General features: G+C 37.0%; 1 protein-coding gene across 1 annotated transcript in view; it reads left to right on the plus strand.

Annotated features, from left to right (window-relative positions):
* Positions 1 to 591: 591 nt before the first annotated feature.
* LOC145692895 (calcium/calmodulin-dependent protein kinase kinase 1-like) overlaps positions 592 to 27903 on the plus strand; it is a 1130736-nt gene continuing 1103424 nt past the window's right edge. Inside the window, exon 1 of the mRNA XM_081768448.1 lies at positions 592 to 1074. Within this exon, the coding sequence (XP_081624574.1) occupies positions 1035 to 1074 (40 nt within the window). The 5' untranslated portion in view covers positions 592 to 1034. The remainder of the gene's footprint in view (positions 1075 to 27903) is intronic.

Consider the following 27903-nt stretch of genomic DNA (forward strand, 5'->3'; position numbering starts at 1 on the left):
AGTAAATCTGCTCCCTTCAAGGAGAACTTTGCTTTCTTGTATTTGTCTATTTACTTCGAATCAAAAACTCAAAATTTACTCAAGAGGGGATTTTTTTTCTCCCGGAGCAAAAAAAAAAAAAAAAAAAAAAAAAGAATTTACTTTCGTATTTATCTTTTGAAATCATAACTATGAATATCTAACTTCTTATCTTTTTATTAATAATTCATTTGTGCGTTTGCAATAGTAGTGGTGCACCAATCCAGTCCGCCACTGTTTTCTCTCATTTTCTCATTATTACTGTATACGTATATTCATCACTATGTCGGAGAATAATGAACTGTTTTTCTTCTCCCGTTGACCAACCCGTTGTTAAGATAGATTAGAAGCCTAGTATCTAAGTTCCTCTCTCCCTTCTCCCCACAGAAAATAAAATTGAAAAATTTGCATCCTTATGAACATTTTTTTAAACTATTAAAAGTGCCTACCTACCTCCCCTATTAAAAAACAAGTAAAATGAACTCGTCCAATCCTCTCTCGCTGAGAAAATATTATAAACAGCCGATAGTTGGCGCTGGAGTCAACCAGCCTTTCGTCTGCTACAGGCGCTGATTCTACAAAAGCGAAAAGAAACAACTTTCCGCGCGTTTCGCCGACGACGAAGCGAGAGAGTTTAGTTCAGTCGGTTCGCATCGTAACGGTGGGCGTGTATAACGTTCGCCAGTGTTTGCATCGGTCCACGTGTTGTGTTGTGTTTGTGTGTTGTTGTTGTTATTATTATTATCTGTGGTGGTTTTTGTTTTGTTTTGTTTATTTATGTCCAATGTGTCAAAACAAAATTACATTGGTGTTATTAAATAGTGGGAATGAAAAGGTTTTCCTTGTGCGTTCTACTAAAACAATGAAGACAAAACAACTATTAAGCATCTTTTGAGTTAAAAAAAGAAAAAAAAAAGAAGAGGTTCTGAAAAGAAAGAAGATAAATCTTCTTTGAAGTTCTTTATTTGTGATTGTATTTGGTTGGAAATTCTTTTCTGACAGATCTTCTTTCATAAATGCCACGCGGAAAAATGACAACATTGGGCGGCCAGCTTGGTAAGTGTCCATTTTATTTTATGAGTTTCAAAATAATGTGAAAGTGAATGTTATTTGAGGTGTGTGTTATTCGCTTTCGGTTTATTTCATGTTAAAAGTGTACATTATTACACACACACAACTTTTAAGTACATGCACAACGCGGCTCAGACTTTGCCGTAAGGTGGGTGACCTTGATGCTTACGTTACAATAGTTAACCCAGTTCGCAGCCGCGTATAAGACAAGCAGATTTTTTTTAAAAGGAAAAGATTTCTTTTATCTTAAAGTTGTGTGACTCGAAGACAGCTTGTTGTTAGGTTTTTAATCCACTTCCTGTCAACCTCTATATGCCACCAATGAGATAAGCGAATGCTGTCCTTCTGCTCTAAAGGAAACCCAGCTGCAAGTGTCAAAGAGTTATGTTAAAGATCACGTTATTATCACTCCGGTATTATTTTTTCTTCTTGAACTCTTTTTATCATTTGGAAATATTGATGTCGACACAGGTTTATTTATGTAATCCTTTTACTGTGATTGAGATATGTACGTACATACGTTTTGTTAATAGTAAAAATTAAAAAAAAAAAGCATACATTCTAATACACTTTTACGACTGTTTACTGTTTTTAAGGCTCATGCTTACCACAGACCTGCATCTAGTCGGCGTGCCGGAACAAAGGGGGCCTCCGCAGAATCCTTACGGAAATTGGATTTCGGTGGAATATCTTGAAAGCGTGATATGTTGTAGATTTTGTGTTCCTGAGAAAAAGTCTCAATGGACATAATCACCAATCACTGACCGTTTGGCCACTACACGGTCACTTAAAAAAAAAATTGCAGAAGACAATGGCATTGCAGGGGCGGATCCAGGATCGACTTATGGGGGAAGGGGCGGTGGGTTGTCATACTGCTACTTTTAAGGGCTCCAAACTTTGGAATGGGTTTTATTTATATATATAAAATAAGAAAGTTTTCTCTTCTGGGGAGGCGATCGCCCCCCCCCCTGGATCCGCCCCTGTCGATAATTGCTGAAGGTAACGGAAACGTTATCTTCGGTGTTTTCAAAAAAAGTGGCCCTGTAGTGGTCAAATGGCCAGTAATCGGTGGTTATGCCCATTGAGACTTTTTCTGAGGATCACAATATCTACAACATATCACGGTTTCAGGCAATTCCACTGAAATCTAATTTCCATAAGAATTGTGCGGGGTCTTTTAGAAAAGAAGGGGTCAAAGAACCCTGTGTCATCATGTTTTGCCAGTCCTTAATGAAATGAAGTGTTTTACATCCCACTTTTATGCTGGCTAGGCTAAAAGGGACAGTGATAATGAGAAATGAATGAAATGGTAGAATGAAGAAAGTGAGAGGACCCCGGGAAAACCCACGCACATGGTGTTTTTCCACCACAAAGCTCACTTGGCGCTTTTTGGGATCGACTCAAGGACCCCATGCACCAGAGGTGAATGCTCTACCACTGAACCACTGCCGCCTGACAGTCTATATATGAATATGTATCAAATTTTACCCTTCAGATTTGATTTTGACTCCTGTGTGTTGTAGAAATACGAACAAAGTCTAAAATAAATGAATAAAAAGGGAGACGAAATATCATCCATTGCTACTTCTTTCCTATAGGGCGTCATTTCGAGGTTGTTCAAGGGGTAAATTTCCCTCAAAGGTCTAGCAAACGTCCCCATACAAAGTAGTGTGACGAAATCAAGAAGCACTATCGAGTAACCTCTAGAAGAATTATCCAGGATTGATGATTGTGGATATCATCCAGAAGTGGCATGACAATGGTTGACAATAATGATGATGATTGTGATATATAAATCAATAGTATAGTAATATATGATAGTAATAAAGAAAAAATGAGAGTCTCTACTTACATTGATCACTGTTGTCACTTCCACTAAAGCTAGCAAAAACTGAAATAACACTATTGTTTTCCTATCCCAAACCCTCAATTCAAACCCAGGAAGAGAGAACTAAAACCATAAAACAGACAAGTCATTTCATGAAACGTCTCCATTTCAATACCTAACATACCAAACAAAACACACACACACACTTTTATTCATCACTGGCCAAATTAAAAAAAAATAATAAATAAATAAATAAACAACGTCCCTAACTTATGTACAGGTAAGTATATTAAAACTACAGATATTTAAGTGTTGTCACTCACATTCTCACCCGAAGTTTTGCACGATACTGTGTGTTTTTCTGTATTCTAAATAGTATTATCAGAAAAAAATTAATAACAGAAACGACACACACGAAATCGGTTCTGTCTTGACAGTTTTCAAATTGAAGGAATAATGTGGAAACAAGAACAGAGAATGAGAAAAAAGTGGATTGCCACTCACCAAAAATGGACATTCCCATATTGTCTATGATGTATCCCCTAAAGAAATTTTCCTGTCTAAATAAACCTTACACAGTTCTTGTATATGGAGTGCAATGGATCAGTGGTAAAATACTTACTTCTGGAGCGAGAGATCCCTAGTTCGATCACAACCCATCACAAACACCGTGGGTTTTCTCGGGGTTCTTCTGTTTACTCACACAATCTCATTTCAGCAATCTTTTTTATAATTACTGATTTCAGCTAATCATCCATTTTCTTCCTTCAACCTAAAGGCCATCATCGTGAGACATAAAATTCGTTTGGATCTTCCTTCGCAAGAAGTGATCAAGATGCCTCAAAAGGCGGTAGTTACTAAGAGAGATACTGGGGAATACGACAGTTGAGAAACTGTTTTGCACTACATCTCATGGAGAGGCTACACCGTCGTGGGATCAACGTGTTGGAGAGCTTTGCCATGCAATATCAGGACAATATGTTTGTTGACTATTGCTGGATGCATGCGGAAAAGTTTGTGGTGCATTCCATGGAGTTCATGTAACGATTTGCATTTACAGAGACATAACCTGTGTAAGACATAAAAGATCACTCCCCACACACCAACAAAAGATAAAAGGATTTAAAGTCCGAATTCACCCCCTTGCGTACACCAGTGGTCATTTATGGTTGTCAAAGAAAATCAGTTTTTCATCTGAAGTGACAATCCGATGCTGCAAACTTTGCTGGTCACTCCTTACACTCAGAGAACTACAGACCTCCAAGCAACAGCCAAAACAAACATTTCATTCGGACCAATATAGCGGACATTCTTGAAACATGTAAATCTGCACGAAATTTATTTTGGATGCCTATAAAAATATATTTATGCTTCTTTTGCCTTCTATAAAATACATTAACAAGAATTTCAGATTCCTAAACGACCCTAAACCGTTTTATTTATTAGATCAGTGCTAACTTTTTTTTTGTTTGTTTGTTTTTGATTATAGGTTATGAATTTGTTTTTTTCAGACATCCGAAGACTCATGCACTAAGAATCAAATGATATTTAAGTACCATAAAATGTAGGTAGAGTAGAATCCCTCTAATCCGTCACCTTTGGGACTGGGGAAAGCCTAAACGCAAAAAAAGGTCGGATTATCAGAAAATATAGAAAAATGCGGATTTACAGTAAAATAATGAATCTCTGAAGTCAAAAATGACTGTATTCTCTATAGTAAAAATCAACATACAATAAGCACTGAAAACTGCACAGTACAGTACAGAAGACACGCACAACGAAAGAAACGATTCAAGAAATGACGGACGACAAAAACGGATATGCGGTAAACAACAATGCCGCGACGGCAGTAAACCACCTTGGGCCTTGTGAGTCACCGACAAGTCGGGACAGGTTCGACTCCAGCACTGTCTGATCAACTGGAGTGGCGGATCAGCCGAGGGCGGACGAATGAGGTTCTACTGTAGATAATTTTTCAAGTTCAAATTTTTAAAATACCCTTTTTATCCTGGAATCCCAAGTGTTGAGATTAGTATTTTCAGACATACTGTATCGTAACTTTTTTTCTTTCTTTTGTCAGGGATTATGAGATCATTATAAGAACTACACATATCTTAGTTATAGTAGGTCATTGTTGACGGTCTCTGAGGCCATTGGGTGGCATTTTCGGATTCGAGAGATGATATAAAAATCAGAGGAGCCTTATTATAGGGTTAGACATTTGAAAACAGCATGGTAGAGTACAATGATGTATGTGATGTGAGTAATAAGAGTTGGACTTCACCAGGTAGGTCTAGAAGTAGTATGTCTCACGACAGCCATCATGAAAACCGCTACCTTGGGATTAGCTAGCTGTAATGTTGCAGATGAGAACATGGCGGGGGGAATGTAACATATCGTATGAATATGCAATTAGTTGCAGCTTTTACGCAGGAGTGCGATTTTTTTAAAATTATTTTATAAATATTTGTTGAGGAATTATCAACTGTTCAGTGTTGCCCGCGTTTGCCACAAATAACCCAAGACGCTTCTGCCAATCTGCAAGGACACACACACACACACACACACACACTAACGCTGCAACGTCCGTAGAGTGGCGTGCTTAAGTAATCCGTTGTAAAAGATGGGGAGATCTCTTTAATAAACCTTAACTTTAAGATGGTACCAGGGATAAAAAAAATCAACGGGCGTAAGATTCGGGAAATGGACTGGCCACTCGGTGAATTCTCTTAATTCTGACCCGGGAACTGCTCGTCCAACTACTATCTGATACATAGAATTGAAGTCATTACTCATACTTCACGAATCATTTGAAAGGTTTTAACTTTTATGCACATTAACCCTAGATATGCAATCAAGGCATTGCTGTTACATTACAATGAATTCCATCATGAACAGAGGCGTTCACAAGAGACCACGGTGCAAAGTGTGTCAGTAAGAATAACAATTCTACTCAAAACTGTACCAGTAGAAAATAGATTGGAAATTAGGATTAGGAATACTTTGTATGCAATAAGTGTTTATTTTTAGGTGCATTACACAGATATTCGTCAATTAATATTCTCCGATGGAAGACACTCAGATTTCTTATAGTGTTAAACAAGTAGCTGTGTCACGTGACGGAGTTGAATTTGGATGGCGTGATTTTTCTCAATATTGAAATCGGAAGTGGTAGCAGATTTCTATACCACTAGCGAGGTTCTAGTAGCAAGGAGATTAAAGTGGAAATAGAATGTATTCTTTGGACGTCAAATTGATTGCAGGAAAGCGGCTTTTCGCTACGTATCATCGTTCAACTCTATAACAATCAAAAACTGAAAGTGTTTGATTTTTTGATACTCCCAGTTTAAATTGAGGTCTGAGAGAGAAGATGGTTTTTAGAACACTAAGTTGATTCCACATAACCACTTCTCGCTATCTTGTTATCGTTTTTTGCTTTATGTAGCTCAATGAATGAGACGAGAGTTAACTGCAGGAAACCGTTTCTCGCTATCTGTTAGCGTTTTTGATCTATACGGATCAGCGTTAAGAGTCTCCATCCCGGCGAAATTAAAATACCGCTAATTTTACAGTAATTATGTGATATCTTCAAATAGATAAAAGATAATTGAAATATGGAACAAGAGCGCCCTAGACAGTATTATTTTGCGTGAGGTACCGTTATCACAAGTCACCTAGAGGCTTTCCGTTTTCAGCTGTTTAGAAACGCGAAAATAAATGCCGATTTTCAAAATGGCTCGAAATCGAAAGCAGATAAGTGAGTCGCGATAACGGTTTCTCATGTAAAATATTATTGTCTAGGGCGCTCTTGTTCCACTTTTCGATTATCTTTCATCTATTTGAAGATATCACATAATTACTGTAAAATTAGCGGTATTTTAATTTCGCCGGTGGGAAGACTCTTAAGTGCGGAAATGGTTGGTGTCTTCGTCTTCCGGTTTTGCATATTCTCCCCAGCAACGAACTTGATTTATAACTTATGACCTTTTACATCCTGACTAAAATTGATCATCAAGTAGTTCTAGAAATGAAATGAAATCTTTAAGTTTTACGTCCCACAGTTATGCCGACTAAGGGAAAAGGAGACGGTGACGATGAGAAAGGAATGTAATGGTGGAATGAATAAAGTGAGGAGGAAACGGAAGAACCCCGAGGAAACCCACGAACACTGTGTTTGTCCACCACAAAACCTACTTGGTGCGAGCTGGAATCGAACCAGGTAGCCCGCACACCAGAAGTGAACGCTCTACCACTGAGCCACTGTGCTAATAACTCTCGAGATTGTGTCTCCCGGCCGGTCGGACGGACAGAGGGTAAATACTATATAAAGTAGTTTTTTTAAAGTTAAACTACTTAAGAACCAGAACTTTCACAGACTCCCTGCCTGAAAATTCTCGTATTTGAAACTTGATAAAAGATTAAATCCTCTACCAATATTTTATACAGAAGACGAAATTGGAAATTGTTAAACTGCTTAACTAACCGCAATCTTCGTTCTGGAGCGTAAAAACGACCGATCTCTTATTCATTGAGAAAATAATATCCTGTTGCCCTGAAAACATTATTTTGTATCCCAGGAACAAATCTGTGGTTAAGTCAAACAATATAGAGTAAAATACCGTCATATCAAACATATCAACTATTGAAACTTTTCATTTGATGTACGCAGTTTGTGCTACCTTAACTTTATATCGTCTTCAGTCAGAAAAAAAATATTATTGTACAAAGTGACATATAATTTCGGTGGAACCAGGGATAAAAGTGGATCTGAAAAGGTATTGGAACGCATGACGTCAAGCCATTCCCCGTGCCTATCTTAGCCCATTTTTTTTAAAAAAAAGAGAGGGACGCCACAGATATTTTTTGAAACTGGAGGGACAACGCTCCCCCGAGTCCCCCTCACTTTTACCCCTGGGTGGAACTATGTAAAAAGAATTGTAATTATAGGAAATAAATAAAAAAAACATTCATAAGATATAGGCTATTAAAATGTGTTAATTGTCTGAGATATTTGCAAACTGAGATTTAGAGACATGTAACTAACTAACTCTATGGTCTATGGAACCGCGTTGTGCTACCTTAACTTTATGGTAGAAGCTTTCCATTCATTTCTGTCCAGGCCCGTAGCCAGCCCAAAAATGTAGGAGGGGTCCGGTAGAAGTTAAGGGGAACCCGATCCAACCGTACTATAGTTCATCACCACATTATAGTACATTTCAAGCCTACCGTGGAAATTTTAGGGGGGCCAGTGAATAGTGAATATTTAGAGGGGGCGGCCCCCCTAGACCACCCGTGGATAGGGCCTGTTTCTGTCCTTGGCCAACTAGATCTAGGCTCTACTTCGTATTCCTATTTCTGCGAGATTCACCATAATATTGTCCTTCCATCTGCGCCTAAGTCTTCTTAATACTCGTTTTCCAACTTGGCTTCCAGTTAAAATTTAGAAAACGTTCCTACTTTCTTCCATTCTGGCTACATGACCTGCCCACCTGACCCTCTTAAATTTGATGACCCTAACGATATAAATTATGCAATTCCTCGTTATGAAGTTTCCGCTATTCCCATTCCTCTTGGGTCCGGATATTCCTCTCATTATCTTGTTCTGAAATACTCTCTCTACGTTCTTCCCTCAGAGTAAGCGACCATGTTTCATATCCATACACGACAAAAAGCATGATTATCGTTTTATATATTTTAAGCTCAAATTCCTCGACAGAATTTGCGACGACAAAAAATTTTGAACTGAATAATACGAATTCCTTGCTTTTAGTCGGTATTTAATTTCTTCGTGTATATGGTTTTGGTCTGTTAATATTGATCCTAGATATCTGATACTATCCACTTTGTCGAAAATATTATTTGATATTTTATAACGAATCCATAATTTCAGTATTATGATCCCGACGAACTTCCATATATTTAACATTTAGCTGCTAACATTCAGTTATTTTTCTTTCTTTTAGTTTGACCATTAACTAACTTGCGGTTACATAAATATTAATGCACAAACATTAATCGAATCTGCATAATGGTTAATGGTGTGTTAAGCCTCATACAGAAGAGCGTTAAGCTTGTTAAATATTGCATTGTCTTAAGTTTGTCTCGTGGAGCCTACAGTCTGTTTGGTTATTGGTTATTTCTAGTTTAGCGTCCCTTTCAGCACCGGGGCTATATGTGACTTGGACTTTACAACTTAACTTGGGATCCGAGTCAGATAAGTTTCCACAGAGAATCCAATCCGGGTTTCTCGTAGTGAGGGCGCCTACACTTTCCATATAGTCACGAAGGAGTTCTGGAGCTTACAGACGTAACAGCGTGATGTTGAGCTAAATATTACGTTTAAGTATTTTTCGTTTAGATTATAAATGTCGAATTTTTAGACATCCGACGTATGCTGTGAATAAGTATAAAAAGCCTGACAGAACTATTTTATGCGTCCGACTGCCTGTCGACATATACGAGAGAAACAGCGGTAAGAGGAGGCGAGCAGTGGAGTCCGTAGGTTTTAAATATTGCGGGGACATATGCTACATTTCAAATGCGCATTTTTTTTTTTAACTTTACATTTTGGTTCAGTTTGGTCTAATTTGGTAAAATAAATTTAACTATTTGTCGTAACTCATGTAGTGCAAAAAAGTCATTCATAAGTATACAAGTACACAGGGGTTGGGACATATAGGCTTCATATACCCCTCCCCTCGAAATACGAAAAAGATATTCAAAATATTGAATTTTTATATAAGAGAAACAATATTCTAAGAAAACAATGCGTTTTGAAAAAAAATGAACCCCCGAAATGAAATTCTAGGTTCACCTAGAAAATTATTGAGTATTATATGCCTCACCCAAGCCGCCTCTAACGACGCCTGGTATGGATTTAGCGCATTAAAAACCGTCTCCATCCATACTAAAAGCCAGAAACTGTAAAAACCTACCACTTCCGGATTTAATATGTGAGAACATCCATACGAGAGCAGAAAAACAGTATGATTGGGCCAGAAACGATTGCCAGTCCGAAGAACACATTCCATAACTGTCCTTATCTCTTTACTGAAAGCAAAACGATGCACCGAACGATTTCATTTAATTTTGGGAATGAAGCACTATTCAGTAGGATTGTGTACAACTGGTTTTCTAAACTCCAGCGTGATTGCATTTTTCTCAATTATGAATTTCATGAAGGTCGTCTATCGATGTCTGTTGTTGCCAGTAATGTTGATACTGTGTATGAAACGATAAAGAGAGATTAGCATACAACATACCGTAAGATTTTGGTACTCTTGAACGTTGATATGTAAGGAATACGTAGAATTTTGCATGGTTTATCAAATTTGCTGTACTATATCAGTATGAGGGACGAAAATTCGATATATATTCACACGAACACGAAATTAAACAGCAAACCACGATTTGGTTGTTTCAAAACGTCCCACAACCAATAAAAGTTGTTCGTTCGAGGAACGCTACCAACCAAATGATCGCTTACTTCTTCCTGACATGTTACAACCATAGCTTTAGAAGATGGAAGCACTTTGAAAATGCTGAATGAATGATAGACAAAATTTCAGTACATAATTTAATTTTTAGTACAAGATAAAACACCAAACTAATCAGTATTTCGTTGCCAAATGATCTGAGAGTAGCAATGCTTGACGTATTCTTATAGTCTTATAATAATAACTGCAAATCACAATGTTTTTGAAATTATATCTGGATGTGCTTATGTATAGAATGAACCAACAGTCGGTTGCTTTAGAATATAATATTTAATTATGACAAACAGTCAAGCTATTGTCTCGAGTATTATACTCGGACATTTTGCAAATCTCTAAAATCGATGCTAGTTAAATGAAAACACAAAAAAACTGGAATTAAAATTTAACTTTGCATGCTCCTTTGTCTGCAAAGGTTTTTTTTTACGATGTCTTCAAAAGATAGCTTTAAAGCTAACTTGCGCTCTATGCATATGATGCTAAGTTTGGTGAATCGTTGTTATTTTGTTAAGTTTCTGAGGTATTTTTTTTTTAATCTTCAGTTTGTTAAAAATACTCTCCTTACTTTATAGTGAAAATAAATATTTGCTCAGTTTTGCGCCCCCAATCCAGCGCCCGGGGCACAAAAATGAAATGAAATGAAATCTTTGAGTTTTACGTCCCACGGTTATGCCGGTTAGGCTAAAGGACACGATGATGATGAGTAATGAATGAAATGGTGGAATGAAGAAAGTGGGAGGAAACGGGAGAATGCCGAGAAAACCAACGCAAACAGCGTTTGTCCACCAAAGTTCACTTGGCGGGGGCTGGGATCGAACCCGGGACCCCAAGCACAAGAGGTGAATGCTCTACCACTGAGCCACCGCGGCCCCTCCCGGGGCACAAGTCCCGTTTGCCCCCCGTTAGTTACATCATTGAGTAGTTTGTAGAAACTTACCCAGTATCCCTCGTATATGTATATATACTTTACATTTTGTAATTTAAAAAACTATAATTAATACTTACATTGTCATTTGTCATTTCAGTAATGAATGTACAGTATGTATATATCCCTACATACATTGTTTGCGAAGAAAAATGCAACACCATTTTTTCTTTTGCTTTTAGTTTCACATTATTCTGCTAATGAATGGTTACGAATATTCTTTTTTTCCTTTTGGTACTGAAAATGTTGATGAGAACTACTACGTAATAAGATCTCCTATGTTTCTAGTGCAGAGCGAGGTTGACCTTTTCCCTATATGAGTAGAGTAGAGCCACAGAGGATGTTGGAAGAGGGAAAAGAGAAGAGTATGTTAACAGAACCCACACAAAGTGAACTAAATAGCTTAATTAGTACAGGGTGACTATAAAGACATATAGAAACAAAGAGAGGACTTGTATGGATAGGATGATCTTTCAGGTTGTAACAACCACTATTTATAGCAATGCTATTTATTTTAAAGGCAAGATTGAAAATAAAAATGACTTCAGCTCAAAGTATTATTAGTGTTTTGGTAAAAATACGAAAGATGTTTTATATCCTCATTCTCAACAGGGTATGGTAAATCTGTATTTCTAATACACGAATAATTATATGTCATTCCTCGCTGGACAGGTGACTAAGTTGCATGTCTTTGCGGCACGGGTCCAAGGGCGCCAATTCCGGGGAGCCCCCCAAAGCTCATGTGGGTTCCCGCATTGTATTTATGAATATACAATATTTGACATAATTTGAATACATAATTTGTCTTAAAATCCTCATATATGCCTTCTGCATCTGAATGAGCCCCCCCCCTCCAAATTTACAGAGAAAACGGCGCCCTTGCACGGGTCCCTCGTTTCATTGCTGGTAGGGGAACAGTAAGAAAAAATGATCAAATTATGGTTCTTCAGATTCAATTTTATAAATATACAGTACATAAATAATTATATACAATCTGCTACGTCAGAATAAAGACTATCAGTTAACATGGATAATGAACGACAATTTTTAACACCATAAAAAATTATCTATTTTCTCAAAAACTACGCATACTCAAATATTGTTATTTTGTTAACGTCAATGTCATCTATCAATTCTTAAAACACATACATTATTTAAGTCTGAATCATATTGTTAATCTCCAGGCTTGCTTGGTTTAAATCAGCTGTTTTTTTTTAACACACCCACCCACCCACACACAAACACACTGGCTTAAATCAAAATACGAAACATGTTCGTAAAAGTGTAAGTATTCATAAAGTCTTAATGAACACACATTTGTGGGTTATCACGTTTCACTTCCGTATATTATTCATATTATATTCAGACCTAAATTCCCCATTCACCACTCAAAGAGCTTATACTGTAAAAGCAACTTTTGTTTATTTTATAAGTTTATGAACGTTTCTTGTGTGATTTAAAAAAAAAAAAAAATAGTTTCTTATTATTGTTATGCTATTGTAATCAAAGAAAAATTCTAAATATTATTTCGTTTTAATACTGTTTACAATTGATAAAATACATCGAAATGTCGTCATACCCTTTTGGGGAGGGCGGTCATACAGACCCCACGAGAGGCATTTTTCGAAATCATAAGTATCTTTGGTATCTATTTGTGTATAAATGGTTCAGAGCCAAAGTGAACTCAAATAATTCGTATCTTTATTCACTTTTCTTACTGATATGCAAATTAAGTCGTCGTATTTCCTTAACTTGGACTAATAAAAGTCGTAGTGAACTCACTTGGACTAAATTAGTTCTTCTGTACTCTGCAGTATTTTGAGATTGTCCGTATGTAATTCTGTATAATGGTTTCACTTGTGCAACTGTTTATCTTTTTGTCCTTCTGAAATGACTCCTGACAATTATACTGTATTAACAAGTATGTTTTAACAAGTATCTGTTACAAGATCAGTACAACGTATTTTATCAGGAGTCCTTCGTCAGTGAGTGGGCAGACGTATCGCATTTGTGGCCAATTAGTTCCGCTTCATGTTCAAATGGAGAACAATTCCTCTCGGATGTAACCCGAGAAGCGGTTTGGATTCCGCTTACGTGACCCCTTCCAGCATAACCCGGTTGTTGCATAATAACACCAAGGCGAAGTGAAATTATGTCTGTCCATATGTGATATAAGTACATAGAGCAAATTATTTAAACCAAGGAAACCTGGTTTAAACAAACAAACAAACAAAAAAAGATTAAACCAGAAAAAACAGGTTTTTGTTTTTTTCAATAAAAAACATGTTTTTTTGCGAACCCTGTTAATCTGTATCTCATTAACCGTATTTTGTTCTGTCGTCTTGGAAATGCCATACTGAAATGCTTGATACGATTATAATTCAATATTAATTTCATCACAATAGGTAGTGTGGTTATCGTGCAATTTCTATTTTTAGTTTTTTTTTTTTTAACAGAATGTTGTTCTCGATTTTTCCAGAAAGCAGGGGCGGATCCAGGACCGACTTTTGGGGGGCGGTAGGTTGTCATACTGCTACTATCAAGGACTCCAATCTTTGGGATGGGTTTTATTTAAGAAAGTTTCCTCTTCTGAGGGGGCGATCGCCCCCTGGATCTGCCCCTCCCGGAAAGTACGCATAGGGATTAACACTCACGCAAATCATTTTGTTCTGCTAAATGAGAGCAATCTGTCTCATATTTGGCGCAATATTTAACGTCGGTCACGAAACTCGACAAAGTTCTCATCTCGTCTCAGAAAACTCGAGACGAGACTAAAATCATGACAATTGTCGTCTCTTTTCCGAGACGAGACTAAAATTGTTGCCGAGTCTCTTTTGGAACACTACTTCACCTTAAGTCTTAGATCTCAGTGACACTGTTTTCATGCTTCATGATTCATAATATAAGAATTATAAATTGATAAAGTAATTCTACAAACATAATGAACAACATACTTATGTATCAACATTTAAAGATACGAAAGTCATTACACAATATACTCAATTAATAAATATAGTTTAATTGCTGTTATTTCACATCTTCCGTAGACCTCTCGTGATGTGAAAGGTTTCTGATAACTTCTAGATGATATTAATGGGGAAAAAAAACAGGACAAACATTTTCGTACCTGAATTCACAAAATGAGACGAGAAATTATTTCGAGACGAGACGACACTTTTAAAAGAATTATGAGAACGAGTAATATCAGTAATGTTACTTAAAATAAAATAAAAAAAAACTTTATTAAAAGAACTTGATTTACGAGCAAATTTTTATCGAAATCTCCAGTTGTTAGTTACTTTTCTAGACACATTCTATCTGCATTAAGATTCTTTTTATATATATATACCTCTGAACACCCTTATATATATATATATATATATATATATATATATATATATATATATATATATATATATATATATATATATATATATATATATATATATATATATATATACTGTATATATATCAAAAATTTACAATCAGTTTCTTCGAAAAGGTCTTATTTACATGAAATCCTACGGCTTTTCTTTATTGAGCTAATGGAATGTTCTTTCCATTCAACATTTCCTTTCTTCGTCTCCTCAAGTAAAAGAAAAGAAAACACGTGTCTGCTGTATCCAAGGAAAGTAAAAAGAATGAAATCAAGAACCTTTCCAGGAGAGAACAGATTCTCTTAAAATTTGCAATCTACTTCGTTCAAGTTTAATGTTTGTTCCGTTCGTATTACAGAATGTTGTTGTGCATTTGTACTTAGAATAACAAAAGAAAGATTTGATGTATCAAATACAAGTGTTAGAAATGTTATTTACAGTAGCAATAAAAGATATTTATGTACTTCATTGAAATAAATTAAAGCTTTAGTTTGGTATTCGAGTTTATGCTTTGTAAGTTAAAGGAAACAGGTGGGGGCCGTGGTGACTCAGTGGTTGAGTTCACCTCTGGTGCATGAGGTTCTTGGTGCGATCCCAGGTCGCGCCAAGTGAGCTTTGTAGTATACAAATACCGTGTGCGTGGGATTTTTTATTCCACTATTTCATCCATTTCTCATCAATACCATCTCCTTTAGCCTAGCCTGCATAACATGGGACGTAAAACTTGCAATGGAAATAGGTGATTAATGAAAGTGAATGGTTAACGAAGAATTTCGTTGCTTTGGAGCTTAGCGACGCTTTCAACACTGACGCTAGATGAGACATGGACCTAAAGTTTAACGTGGGATCCCAGCCACATGAGCTTTTACGAGAAATCAAACCTGGGTCTCCCTGGCCGAAGGTGAGTGCTCTAACCATTATAGCGGAAGGGACATAACGAGGAACTGCATAATATATGCCGTTTACCAAACATGATTAGGGTCATCGACCCTAGGAGGCTCAGGTGGGCAGGTCATTTAGCCGGAATGGAAGAAGAGAGGAACGCTTTCAAAGTTTTAACTGGAAATCCAATCGGAAAATGACCATTACGAAGACATACGTGTAAATGGAAGGACAATATTAAGATGAATCTCGCAGAAATAGTAGAAACTAGATCCAGTTGGCTAAGGACAGAAGTCAGTGGAGAGCTTTTGCAAACGCAGCATTGAACCTCCGGGTTCTATAGACCATACATATAGATAATTAGTTAGTTTGGGGCTCTGGATGTGAAAGAACTGGTAGAATGAAAATATGTGTGTAAATGAGAGAAAAAAATAAAAAAAAGAACATAAATGACGTTGTTCAGTACAAGTTCAGTTAACTTGGGATCTCATCAGGAAGTCCTCGTACCAGAAGCATACGCTCTAGCTTATCAACAAGTTTCAACATTGATCCCCATATAGAGTATGGAGGGAGAAATGGCTTTTTTAACATTTCAGGAGCCCAAACGTGACTCTATCTTCCTTCGTATATAGGATACCATTACCCTTGCTCACGAGACTATATTTCAGGTTGTTTCGTCTCGAAAAGATGTGAAAGTGCTGTCTTGTCTTGAGAAGTATATTTGTATCTATTGAAAGAGACCTTTCTCGTATCTCGTGTCGACAAGTATATTTGTTTCTGTTGAAAGAGACATTTCTCGTATCTCGTCTCGAAAAGTATATTTGTTTCTATTGAAAGAGACCTTTCTCGTATCTCGTGTCGAAAAGTATATTTGTTTCTGTTGAAAGAGACCTTTCTGGTATCTCGTCTCGAAAAGTATATTTGTTTATGTTATATTTGTTTCTGTTGAAAGAGACCTTTCTCGTATCTCGTCTCGAAAAGTATATATGTTTCTATTGAAAGAGACCTTTCTCGTATTTCGTCTCGAAAAGTATGTTTATTTCTATTGAAAGAGACCTTTCTCGTATCTCGTGTTGAAAAGTGTATTTGTTTCTATTGAGAGAGACCTTTCTCGTATCTCGTGTTGAAAAGTATATTTGTTTCTATTGAAAGAGACCTTTCTCGTGTCGAAAGTATATTTGTTTCTATTGAAAGAGATCTTTCTCGTATCTCGTCTCGAAAAGTATATTTGTTTCTATTGAAAGAGACCTTTCTCGTGTCGAAAAGTATATTTGTTTCTATTGAAAGAGACCTTTCTCGTGTCGAAAAGTATATTTGTTTCTATTGAAAGAGACCTTTCTCGTGTCGAAAAGTATATTTGTTTCTATTGAAAGAGATCTTTCTCGTGTCGAAAAGTATATATGTTTCTATTGAAGGAGACCTTTCTCGTATTTCGTCTCGCCTTGTGGGCAGCACTAAATATCATTAGAGGCTTAGACATATAATATCGCCAATGGGAATGAAACAACTTTTGTACCCCCTCTCTCCGCAAAATCAATCTCCAACTTTGGACCTTTAGTGATCTTTTTGTACTTTGAAGGTATTCTTTAGATTCTGATGGGAGTAGTGCCGGGGGAAGTTACGGGGTTTTATGGAAAACTAAACCGTTATATATATATATATATATAGGGGTCTATATATATATATAGTAGAAGTACGAAAAAGAGTGTTTTTTTTAGTTTAACGTTTCGCGATTGTATCTTTTAGGCCAAATGATTGTGAAATAAAATTTTGTGCTCTGCCACCGGGAATCGAACCCAGCACCTCGTGTACCAAAGATAAACGGGCTAGCCACTATTTTTAACGGTCTTTTTATTTTCAAGAAATTACAACAAATATGTACGGTAATGTAAAGAGTAGGCTACACATACAGCACAAACAACAATATTAAGAGAAGAGTAATCACAAAATACAAGAATCTAAACTAGAATAGAATTGAAAATCAATTATACGAAATAACAAAAAAAAAAAAAAAAAAAAAAGTTAGTAAATGGCTATCGGATAGTGGGCAAAATGGCGGATGTGTCGATCTGGAGGATATACAGGGTATTTCAGAATTACACCAACAACGTTTGGAAGGTAATTCCTGACAGCATGATAAGACAAAAAGTATAGACCTAACTAGGTGCACAAATGCCTCCTTTCGGAGTTATAGGATGCCGAAAACATGAAAAATGAACTTTAAAGTATCCATAGCTCCAATTCTATGGAACCTACCGTAGTCGGGTCAGGACTTATCGTAGAAACTAGAATGTATCCTATTCAAATATCAATGTTTCATAATCCTGCCGCACTCACACAACAATTTTTTTATAGAGGTGAGTACTTTGAATTATATATCCGTAGCCAAACTCCCTCTTTAAAAATTGTTACGTGAGTACCGCAGGATTCTGAAACATGGATTTTTGGATAGGGCACATATTATTTCCTAAGTGAAGTCTTGACCCGACTACGGTAGTTCCCATTGTATTGGAACTGTGGATCTTTAAAGTTCATTTTTTTTCATGTTTTCGGCAGCCTATAGTTCCGAAAGGAGGCAGTTGTGCACCCAGGTTGGTCTATACTTTGAGTCTTTGTGTCAATAATCATTTCCCAAACGTTGTCAGTGTTGTTTTGAAACACCCTGTATAAAAATTCTTAAACTAATCTGGTTAAAAAAGGATTGACAAGGAAGAAACATGGCAGAAAATATTGATCAAGTTAAACGGTGGCAATACTGCGTGGAATTCTAAAGCCGTAGTTATCTAATCATTACCGTAATAGGTCCGCCTATATGCATATAATTAATTTTGTTTCCTTTTGTGATGAAGCTAACTGAAAGATGTTTCGTCGAATTTATTTAAACTACGCAATGAACAGAGTTTCTAAAGGTTTCTTTAAAGGGAAACTGCATCATCCGTGATGGCTAAAGAAATGCTAGTCATCACCAAAGAGCACTAAATTATTACTGTATCGTTTGATGAGAAGGAATTCAGCAAAGTTATTCACAATAATTTTTTTTCTTTTTAATTAGCTGTTATTGTTGTCAGTACTTTTTTTAAAAAATCAAATTGGTTTTCCATTTCAATCAGTTTCAAGTTTGTGTAGTAGCAGGCGGTAGCCAGCCCAAAAATGTAGGGGGGGCAACCATATTATAGTTCTTTTGCAAGCCTACCGTGAAAACTTTAGGGGGGGCAGTGAAAATTTAGGGGGCCCACCCTAGGCCTCCGTGGATACGGGCCTGTGTAGTAGTAAGCAGAAAAGTAGTAGTGAATTTCTTGCCAATCTTTCGGTTTCAATAGAAGAATAGGTGATAACAAGTAATTTATTCTTGGAACCCAGAATCCACACCGAAAAAGACAGTTGAGTGCCTGAGAGTGAGACGGGGCTATGCCACACAACCTGAAGTTTTGATGTAGGTACAGTTTCTGTTAGTGCTGCTATCTATCGGTGAACATTTGAACATGTGGCAAATCCGCTTCGCGTGTTACAGACATTTGGAGATAGAGAATTGCAAGCGCCGTCCGTACGGTGAGACAGAGAAGAGGCTATGCCACTCGGTCAGTAGTGAAGGGAGTCTCAGCTGTTTTGTAGTGTTCTACAGTCTGCTCGTGCATGAGCTTCTACACAGGAGTAAAATACTACTGTTTGCAGCAAGGATGTTATAAAATAGAGGATCTGCCCATACGTATCTTCAACATATGAACTCAATGAAGCCAAAAAACAACCGAGCATCGTCTGATCCGGCACGTTTGATTGGCTAGTCTCGTTGCCGCCATGATTGTTGGCTCGAAACATTTCGATCTTAGTGGCGCGGAGTGGGCAGAGTAGGTGTGGCGAAGCTGTGACGTATGGCTTCACGATTTTGTTGTATGGGCAGATCCTCTATTTTATAACACTCTTGGTTTGCAGTCTAACCACAAAGTGGCGGCTGTTGACGGTAATGAAGATGTTTGTGTAGTGAAACCTAAACAACGTTTGCGAAACAGTGGTGATTGGAAGAGGAATGTTGTGAAAAGACTGGGGAACAGTGGTGAAAGTTATGTAAGTGATAAATCGAACAAACACTTGAAGAGAGAGGATGTAACTGTTATAAAGAATGCTCAAGCCAAACAAGGTTGGTGTGAGTTTCATACATTGACGGACGTGGACAAGTATAACCATTTCATAGGATTTTATATGTGAGGTGACTATAATATGCAAAATTCATTTTTGTGGAGACTTATCAAGCAAAATGACTGTAAACGTGCATACCGAAACAAACGTACTGATATGAATAAGTCAAGGAGAACACAAACATTTTCGTATTATCTGAAAAACGGAGTTGAAGGATTGTGCCTAAACTCCTTTTTGGGCACTTTTGCAATCTCGAAAAGAAGGGTTGCAGTTGCAAGAGCTGGAGAGAAGACTACGGAAATGGAGCCTAGTCCGTTAGGCGCAAGTGACGAAAATAATGAAGAGCACAATCTGTCACTTCAATCGCGTAGCCCTATTTTGCCCCATACGGACATACGTGGCAAAAACAGTAATATGAAAAAGCAAGCAGACTCTCAAACTGATTTTGTTATCAGCCACACTAAAAAGATTCCTCGTTGCACAAGCTACTACAGTAGGAAAAAAGAACCAAACAAAACTTTATTCTCAGTGTGTTGTCTGTCAGTGAACAGTACAGACTTTCCTAAAAGATTACGAAAACCGATCTGGTGATGATATAGGGCCGCCTGTTTTTCAGTGTGCGACGAATGGAAGCTTAGGGACAGAAAGCTTATTCCTTATTCCGTTCGCCTTCATCAGCTTAAAGCAGAACGAGGATATAAGTTGCTTTCAGATGTTACCAAGAACTTGCAAAATCCTACTTATGAGTATTGTGTCATTACGTATGACTTGCTACAAGCAATGCCGCTTCCTAAAATTCCTACTGAAAAATTATTTTATCTAAGGCAGTTATGGGTATATAACTTTGGTTTTCGTGTTTGCAACACTAACAAAGGATTCATGTGTATGTGGTCAGAAAATACCGCTTCTCATGGTGGCTGTGAAATTTGGTCTCGTGTGTACAGAGTCCTCTTAAGCATGCAAATAACGGAAAATAAAAGAAGGTCGTGGTTCTTTTCAGACTCTTGCAGTGGGCAAAATAAAAACATGGTGGTTTTTACTTCATATTACATTTTGGTCCATATTGGAAAATTTTATGAAATCATTCATTCTTTTCTTGTTCCTGATCATACGTGCATGCCTAGCGACAGCGACTTTGATGTGATAAAGAAAAAGGCACGGAAATAAGACTACCTTTTTGTGTCGATGACTGAAAAAAAAATAGTCACAGAATGAGGGTGAAAGATCCCTTTACAGTCGTTGACATGGACAACTCAGATTTTATAAACCTAAAAATGCTGTTAAATACAGTAGCAAAGAACAATACCGGTGTTGACAGCAAAAACGTCATCGCTTCTACCCTACATATGATCAGTGCACCATGATCTGTAGTACACCAACTTGAAACCAGCAAAGGCAGGAGGACATGTGGAGGAACAGGCAGAGGATGTTTAAAAGCTCTATTAGTTTGTAACAACATAATGACTGTTGCATTGTGCGAAAAATAATGCGTTTTTTGTTTACACCAGACATAACTGAATAGTTATGTTACAGTGCTTGTATAGTCTAAACCAAAACTATCCTAAATGAAAACTTAGTTTTGTTGCAATCACGTGTTAAATGTGAGTTAAAAGCTTATTTGTAAACAAATAACAATTTTTCGAATTACTCTGTTGATATTTGAAAGCAAATAAGCCATTGCCCAGCAAGAATAACCATGTTTAGAAACGCGAAAATAAATGACGATTTTCAAAATGGCTCGAAATCGAAAGCACATAAGTGAGTCATGATAACGGTTTCTCATGTAAAATAATATTGTCTAGGACGCTCTTGTTCCACATTTCGATTATATTTTATCTATTTGAATATATCACATAATTACTGTAAAATTAGCGGTATTTTAATTTCGCCGGGATGAAGACTCTTAAGACTTCCGATATTTATGTAGAGTTTGGTTTGGAAGTCTAAAACATTTCTCGCTACTTCGATTAATGGTGAAACTGGAAATCCTAGATTTTGTCATTTTCGGTTACAATAGAGGGTCTGGAGCGAAGATCCTAGACATTTTTGCGACACTAAATTCATATCAAAAAACGTTTCTTACTATTCACCATCGTCATGGGTATTCTGCCAGTGTTAGCAGAACACTTGCCGTAACTGACAAGCTTCCATGTTCCACGGTCTTCCGCTAACCTCTTCGTTTTCGCGTATAACTTTTCTGTTTCGGTATCGTCCATCAATTATAATCTCCTTCGCCCTCTTCCTCTCTTTCCTGCTACCATACTTTCTAGCACGTCTCTCGTGATACAGTTCCTTCTTAGCCATTGTTCCAACCATTTCTCTTCCTCTTCTTAACAATATCTCAAATTCTTCTTTTCTCCCCCACCATTTCCAAGACCCTCTTATTCCTTTTCTGCTTATACCTAGCTAATTCTCGCCATTCTTCTCCACACCTACATTTCGAGAGCTCCGTCGTTTTTCATCATTTTTGTGCAGTGTCCATGTTTCTGACCCATACAGAACAATAGTCCACGTCATGATTCTTGTTTCCCAACCCTTTATTCAGAGGACACACAAAATAATGTTTTCTTCCTCCTAAAGGCTTCTTTCGTCATCCCTATCCTTGCCTTTATTTCACGGTCACATTTCATATCGTTACTAATAATACTATCCGTGTATCGAAAACTAATCACCTATTTATTTTCTTCCCTCTTACTTCTATATTTGACACCGACCGCTTTGTTCCAATCACCATGACTTTTTTTTCTTTCTAACATATTTTCATCCTATATTCTCACTACTAATTACTTTTTTTCCCCCACTTTGATACCTGTCGACGAATGGACAGAAATAGCTTTTCTATATGACTTCCCAAACTTTAGCTTAGTTCAGAAGTGTAAACAGTGGCTGGAAACCTTGTGGTAAAGACCCGTAACGCCTGATGTGTACAGATTCATTCATATATTGGAGTGCTATAAATAGCTTCCGTCGACAGGATTTTCTCCAAAACTATAACATTGAAACTAAGCAACAGCAAGCAAAGTTCAAGGTAGATTTTGTGTATCGTATTTTGATGTAAAAGATAGTAATGTGTTAAAAGTTTGTTGAATACCGTGCATGAAACAGAATAGTTATATAGAGACCTCCTTTCAACCTTGTACATGCTTAGCTGTTTCCTTTATAGATCTGTATGACGTCACTGAAACTGTATACATTTTCACTATGAATAACTGCCAGTGTATTTATCCAATCCCGTTTTTATCTGCTTCCTTTTTTGTTTGTTGTACCGGAAATATCTTCAAAAACAAAGTGAACAAATGGAGATGATGATGATTAAATGGGTTATTCAACAATACCGTTATGTTGTCAAATAAAAATATACAGTAGATTGTATACAATAATCGGACATACGTCAAATGTAGCATAAATGTATACATTTTAGTAACTATTATTAAGGAAACTAGCAAGTTCTATGTTTGACTTAGGCGCATAAGGTGCTCATAGCGGATGGAGAAAACTGGAAATTACTTTGATGTAAATAATGATGTATCTATATACTTCTCGCCATCCTTAATACAGTTTCTCGTTCGCTACTGTGATTTTTTCCCTACAATTAAGGATGTCGAGTACCCGCGCCATCTTTGTTTTACTAGCGCATTCATGTATATAAAGAAGTTTGCTATGCTTTCTTTGATGGTTGATTCGTTGAATTGAAGTTTAGCGACCCTTCCAGAAGGGTCTCATTAACGTCTCATAGAATCTAAACCACAAAAGCTCCTGTCGGGAAATGAACCAAGATCCTTTTATTATCGACGGTTAGCTACGTGCCTTTGGCGTGGGAGACCCGGGTTCGATTCCCGGCAGGAGCTCATGTGGTTCGGATTCCACGTTAATCAGTAGGTCCACGTCTCATATAGCCTCGCTGCTGAATAGGACGTTAAACTCAAAATCAACTCCTCAACTCAACCTTTTATTATCGAAGAAATTATCCCATGAAGGTATAAGACCATAATTCTTACCCCGTTTATAGTATGGATGTTAAAATTAGTTTATAACTCCAAGAGAAATACTAAGAGTGAAGGAGGGGCAGACCTCGAAAAATTTAAAAATAAATTTGCATAAGATATGTGATATAAAATACGAAATACGATATTAAAATAAAACAGCAACGTAATCTCAGATTTTGTTTTACTGGTGCCTAAGTGGGGGGAGGGACAAGATTTTTAATCGGCATAAGAATAGTACATCAATATGCAATTGATTTTTTTTTTAAATATGCATTTCTCAAACTCACGGAGTGGGAGGGGCAAATTGCCTCCTCCAGCCCCAGCCAAATGACGTCTCTGGAACAAGCAGGCAAATACGGGACTTCTTTGATACAACTTGTTTGTCGTACAGTAATGACCGCTTACGCGTTAGATGCTATCGTAGTGATCACAATCTCCCAGCTTACACCGTCGAACGATTGAAACATTTCTCTGTGGTCATTCAACAAATCTATAGTAAAAATTTCATTACACTAACATGTATTCTTTGTAGTGCTGCTATTTTCAGAGACAGTACTATATGTATAGATGATTACCAAAATAATGGAAATACATGTACTTTGCAACACGTAATGTGTGAGATGGTAACACTGTGGACACACGTGTCCCGCCTGGCAGTAGTTAGAGGTCTGTTGGTGATTGTCGGCCAATGTTACACGTTTCCAATAATCGCCAGTCCACTTCGCATGTTTTCGGCACAATTTTCGTCGCACTAAAACGTTGTTGGTAGTTGATCAGTATGGTTGGCAAATTAGATGGTAACCAAATCATGGACATTCAGGTTATGTAATTCTCGTCGGTAAAGGATTACTGCATGTTGAATTCTGCAGTTATTTTTGACGCATGCACTACACGGTTATTGGTAGCAATCTTCTTCAATTCTCTGTCACAGAGCCATCTCTTTTATCTACCATTACTCGTATTCTCCGTCGATATTGCTTTGATACGAATTATGTAGGCTATCATCACCTTTGAACATCGTTCCTCGCTACACACCTAACGCAAATCTACCAGTTTAACGTCCTACGGTTATGTCCTTTAGGCTAAGGGAGACGGATGATTAAGGTAAGTAAATGATGAGAAAACCCACGGACACGGTTATCCACAACACACTCACTTGGTCGGGTATCGAACCAGGGACAGCACGCACACCAAAGGTTAGCGCTCTACCACTAAGCCACCGTGCCACACCTAACGCAATGGTCATCTTACACACTTGCACCAACTATCTGCGATCCATGATTTGGCTCAGAGGAACGATTTTCCATCAGCACCGTCTATCCGCTTCAGCACATGCCTCTGTCCTACCTAGATGACGTACTACATGTTATCACTTAACTCACCATTAATAACGGCTAGACGGCCACACGAATTCTTGTTGTCACCTCCTTATACCTCTCAAATGTGCTTTCATTATTTTGATAGCAATCTCTATATAATTTTAGAACTTTAATAATGAAACCATGTTTGCGGGATATCAAGTAAAGATACTCAAAACAATGAATAAAAGAAGATAATTAAAATTTCAGAAATTTCCCTCTGATCATATTTAACCAGATTGCCTTTTTAGTAGTTTCAATATAGACACATCTCTTAATTTGAATCATTGTTATCAATTAGAGATTTCCTCCTAAATCAAGGGGGGGAGGGTAAAGCTGCTTCAAGGATGCTGCGATTTTTACAAGAATTTTCTCTTGAGGGGAAACCAGTAATCGCTTAATCGTTGCCCATTTTTTCCGTACACCTACTCAAATTTATTTTCTTACAACTTATTTCCTGTTGTACTATGTACACACCACACACGTCTCGCTTTTGAAAGAAGTCTTAGGGTTGATATACCATGTCAAAATTTATGGAGGTTTATTGAAATTTAGGGAGATTTGGAGATAGGGTTTGAGGGGAAACTCTTCACCCGGCCTTACATCATTGTTATGCATATCTCTCCGTAAACAAAATGTAAACCGAAGAAGAGAAAAAGTAGTGTTACTCTCTATTGTCGGTTGGATCTGTTAGACTCGCCTTAAGCCAAACAGTTAGGTTTAAAAAAAGTGAAGAAGAAAATAACATGAAACCTCCATTTAAAAAATCCTTTGGAAAATAAATATTTTCTGCTATATCTTTCTGTGACATTTAGCTGTAAACCAGCACATAATAATAATAAAATAAAAAGACATTCTGTAAACATGACAAATATAAAATGGTGTTATTTCTGTCTGGGAAAGGTTTTAAATTCATGCATTTTGAGGGATTAAAGAGAGAAAAGACTGAGCTATGACGTAATCACAGTGATATTTACCAGAGTCAACTTGGGGAAAATTAAAATCACAAAAAAATTATTTACCTAAAGTCTATAAATATTATTTATAAGGAAGGCAAGATTGACAAATATTCAAGTTGGATGGGACAAAAAAAAAAAAGTTACTAAAGATTTGGTTGTATTATTGAAGATATTAAATCAGAACGGAAACTGAATCGAAAAAGAGGAACGGTAAACAAACATTTTATATGGAGCTGTGTATCTACGTGGTCTTTTATTTGATTTTGAGTTTAGCGGCCCTTTCAGCAGCGAGGCTATATGTAGGGATGCGCACGAGACAAGATTTTAGACTGTCTCGTCTCGAAAATGTGCTGTAAAAGTGATGTCTCGACTCGAATATATATATATATATATATATATATATATATATATATATATATATATATATATATATATATATATTCTAATGAAAGAGCTGTGTCTCGACTCGAATTTTGTCAGGAAAATTATGTCTCGACTCGACTCGAGCGCATCCCTAGCTATATGAGACGTGGACCTATAGCTTAACGTGGGATCCGAACCATATGAGATTCCACCGGGAATCGAACCCGAACCTCCCACACCAAAGCCGTGTACGCTGAGCGCTTAGCCATGAGGGAACTCTCTATTTTCTTGAAATCAATTGTAATTTCAATTTCAATTGCAATTTAATTTTTACTAACTTCTCCAAATTTAGTTAAATATCTATTATTTTCTCAAAATGGAAAAGTAAAAGTGCTAAAATTAAACTTGATTATTATGTTAACGCAATTGTTAGCACTACGTACGTTAGTCTCATGCGCACACTCACAAGATTTTTAGTTTGGACCCGGGTTTGAACCTGTTTCTCTTGTGTTTACGTCAGCCGTGTTACCGACTGAGCTAGGAGAGCCCCAACTTATCCTTATAGTACCAGTGTATTTTACTTTATCACAGCACAGTCCTTTATGATAGTGTTCATAAAAGATTTTAACTAAAAGTAAATCAGTCAAATATCGAGACTTCCCTGAAAACATATAGGCTAATATGTCGCGCCATTGATATGCATCCAGATAAATTTTGGGGATTCGGCGCCGTTGTATACGATAGTTCTTGATTGAAAGCGAATTTGTAATTTTTTTCGCAATAGATAGCAATTATGCCGGCCGAATTCGTTAGTGCAGTTAATCCGTGAACATCCTCAGGGATAACGGTGACTTTCACGGTTATCAATATCCAGCTTTCCACTATTGTAAGGAAAATGTTTAATTGTAGAATTCTATAAGTTATACATGGTGCCGCTACTATCTGAAGCTTCTTTTATAAAATCAGATTCACAGAGGTTAATTTTCACGAAGTAAAGGACATTTATATAGATTTGGAAAAGAAATCAGTAAAAATGTGAAACCATTAAAACTCCAGTTCATTAAAAATAGGGGCCGCGGTGGCTCAGTGGTAGAGCGTTCACCTCTGGTGTTTGGGGTCCCGGGTTCGATCCAAGCCCCCACCAAGTGAACTTTATGGTGGACAAACACCGTGTGCATGGGTTTTCTCGGGGTTCTCCCGTTTCCTCCCACTTTCTTCAGTCCATCATTTCATTCATTACTCATCATCACCGTCTCCTTTTGTCTAACCGGCATAATCGTGGGACGTAAAACTCAAAGATTTCATTTCATTTTCCAGTTCATTAAACAAATTCGTAAGTTTCCATATAAATCAGTGGGCTAGAAATGTAACATAGTGCAGGTATTCAACACTGTTAAAAAAAAAAAAAAAAAAAAAACTCTTGTGTGTGACTGAGGGAGAACATGTATCAAATGTTTCGTGTTAAACATTAATTTCTTGATTCATTTTCACTACAAACTGAAATTTAAA

The sequence above is a fragment of the Thermobia domestica genome, chromosome 8 (assembly GCF_964235325.1).
Source record: "Thermobia domestica chromosome 8, izTheDome1.hap1.1, whole genome shotgun sequence".
NCBI classification, from domain to species: domain Eukaryota; kingdom Metazoa; phylum Arthropoda; class Insecta; order Zygentoma; family Lepismatidae; genus Thermobia; species Thermobia domestica.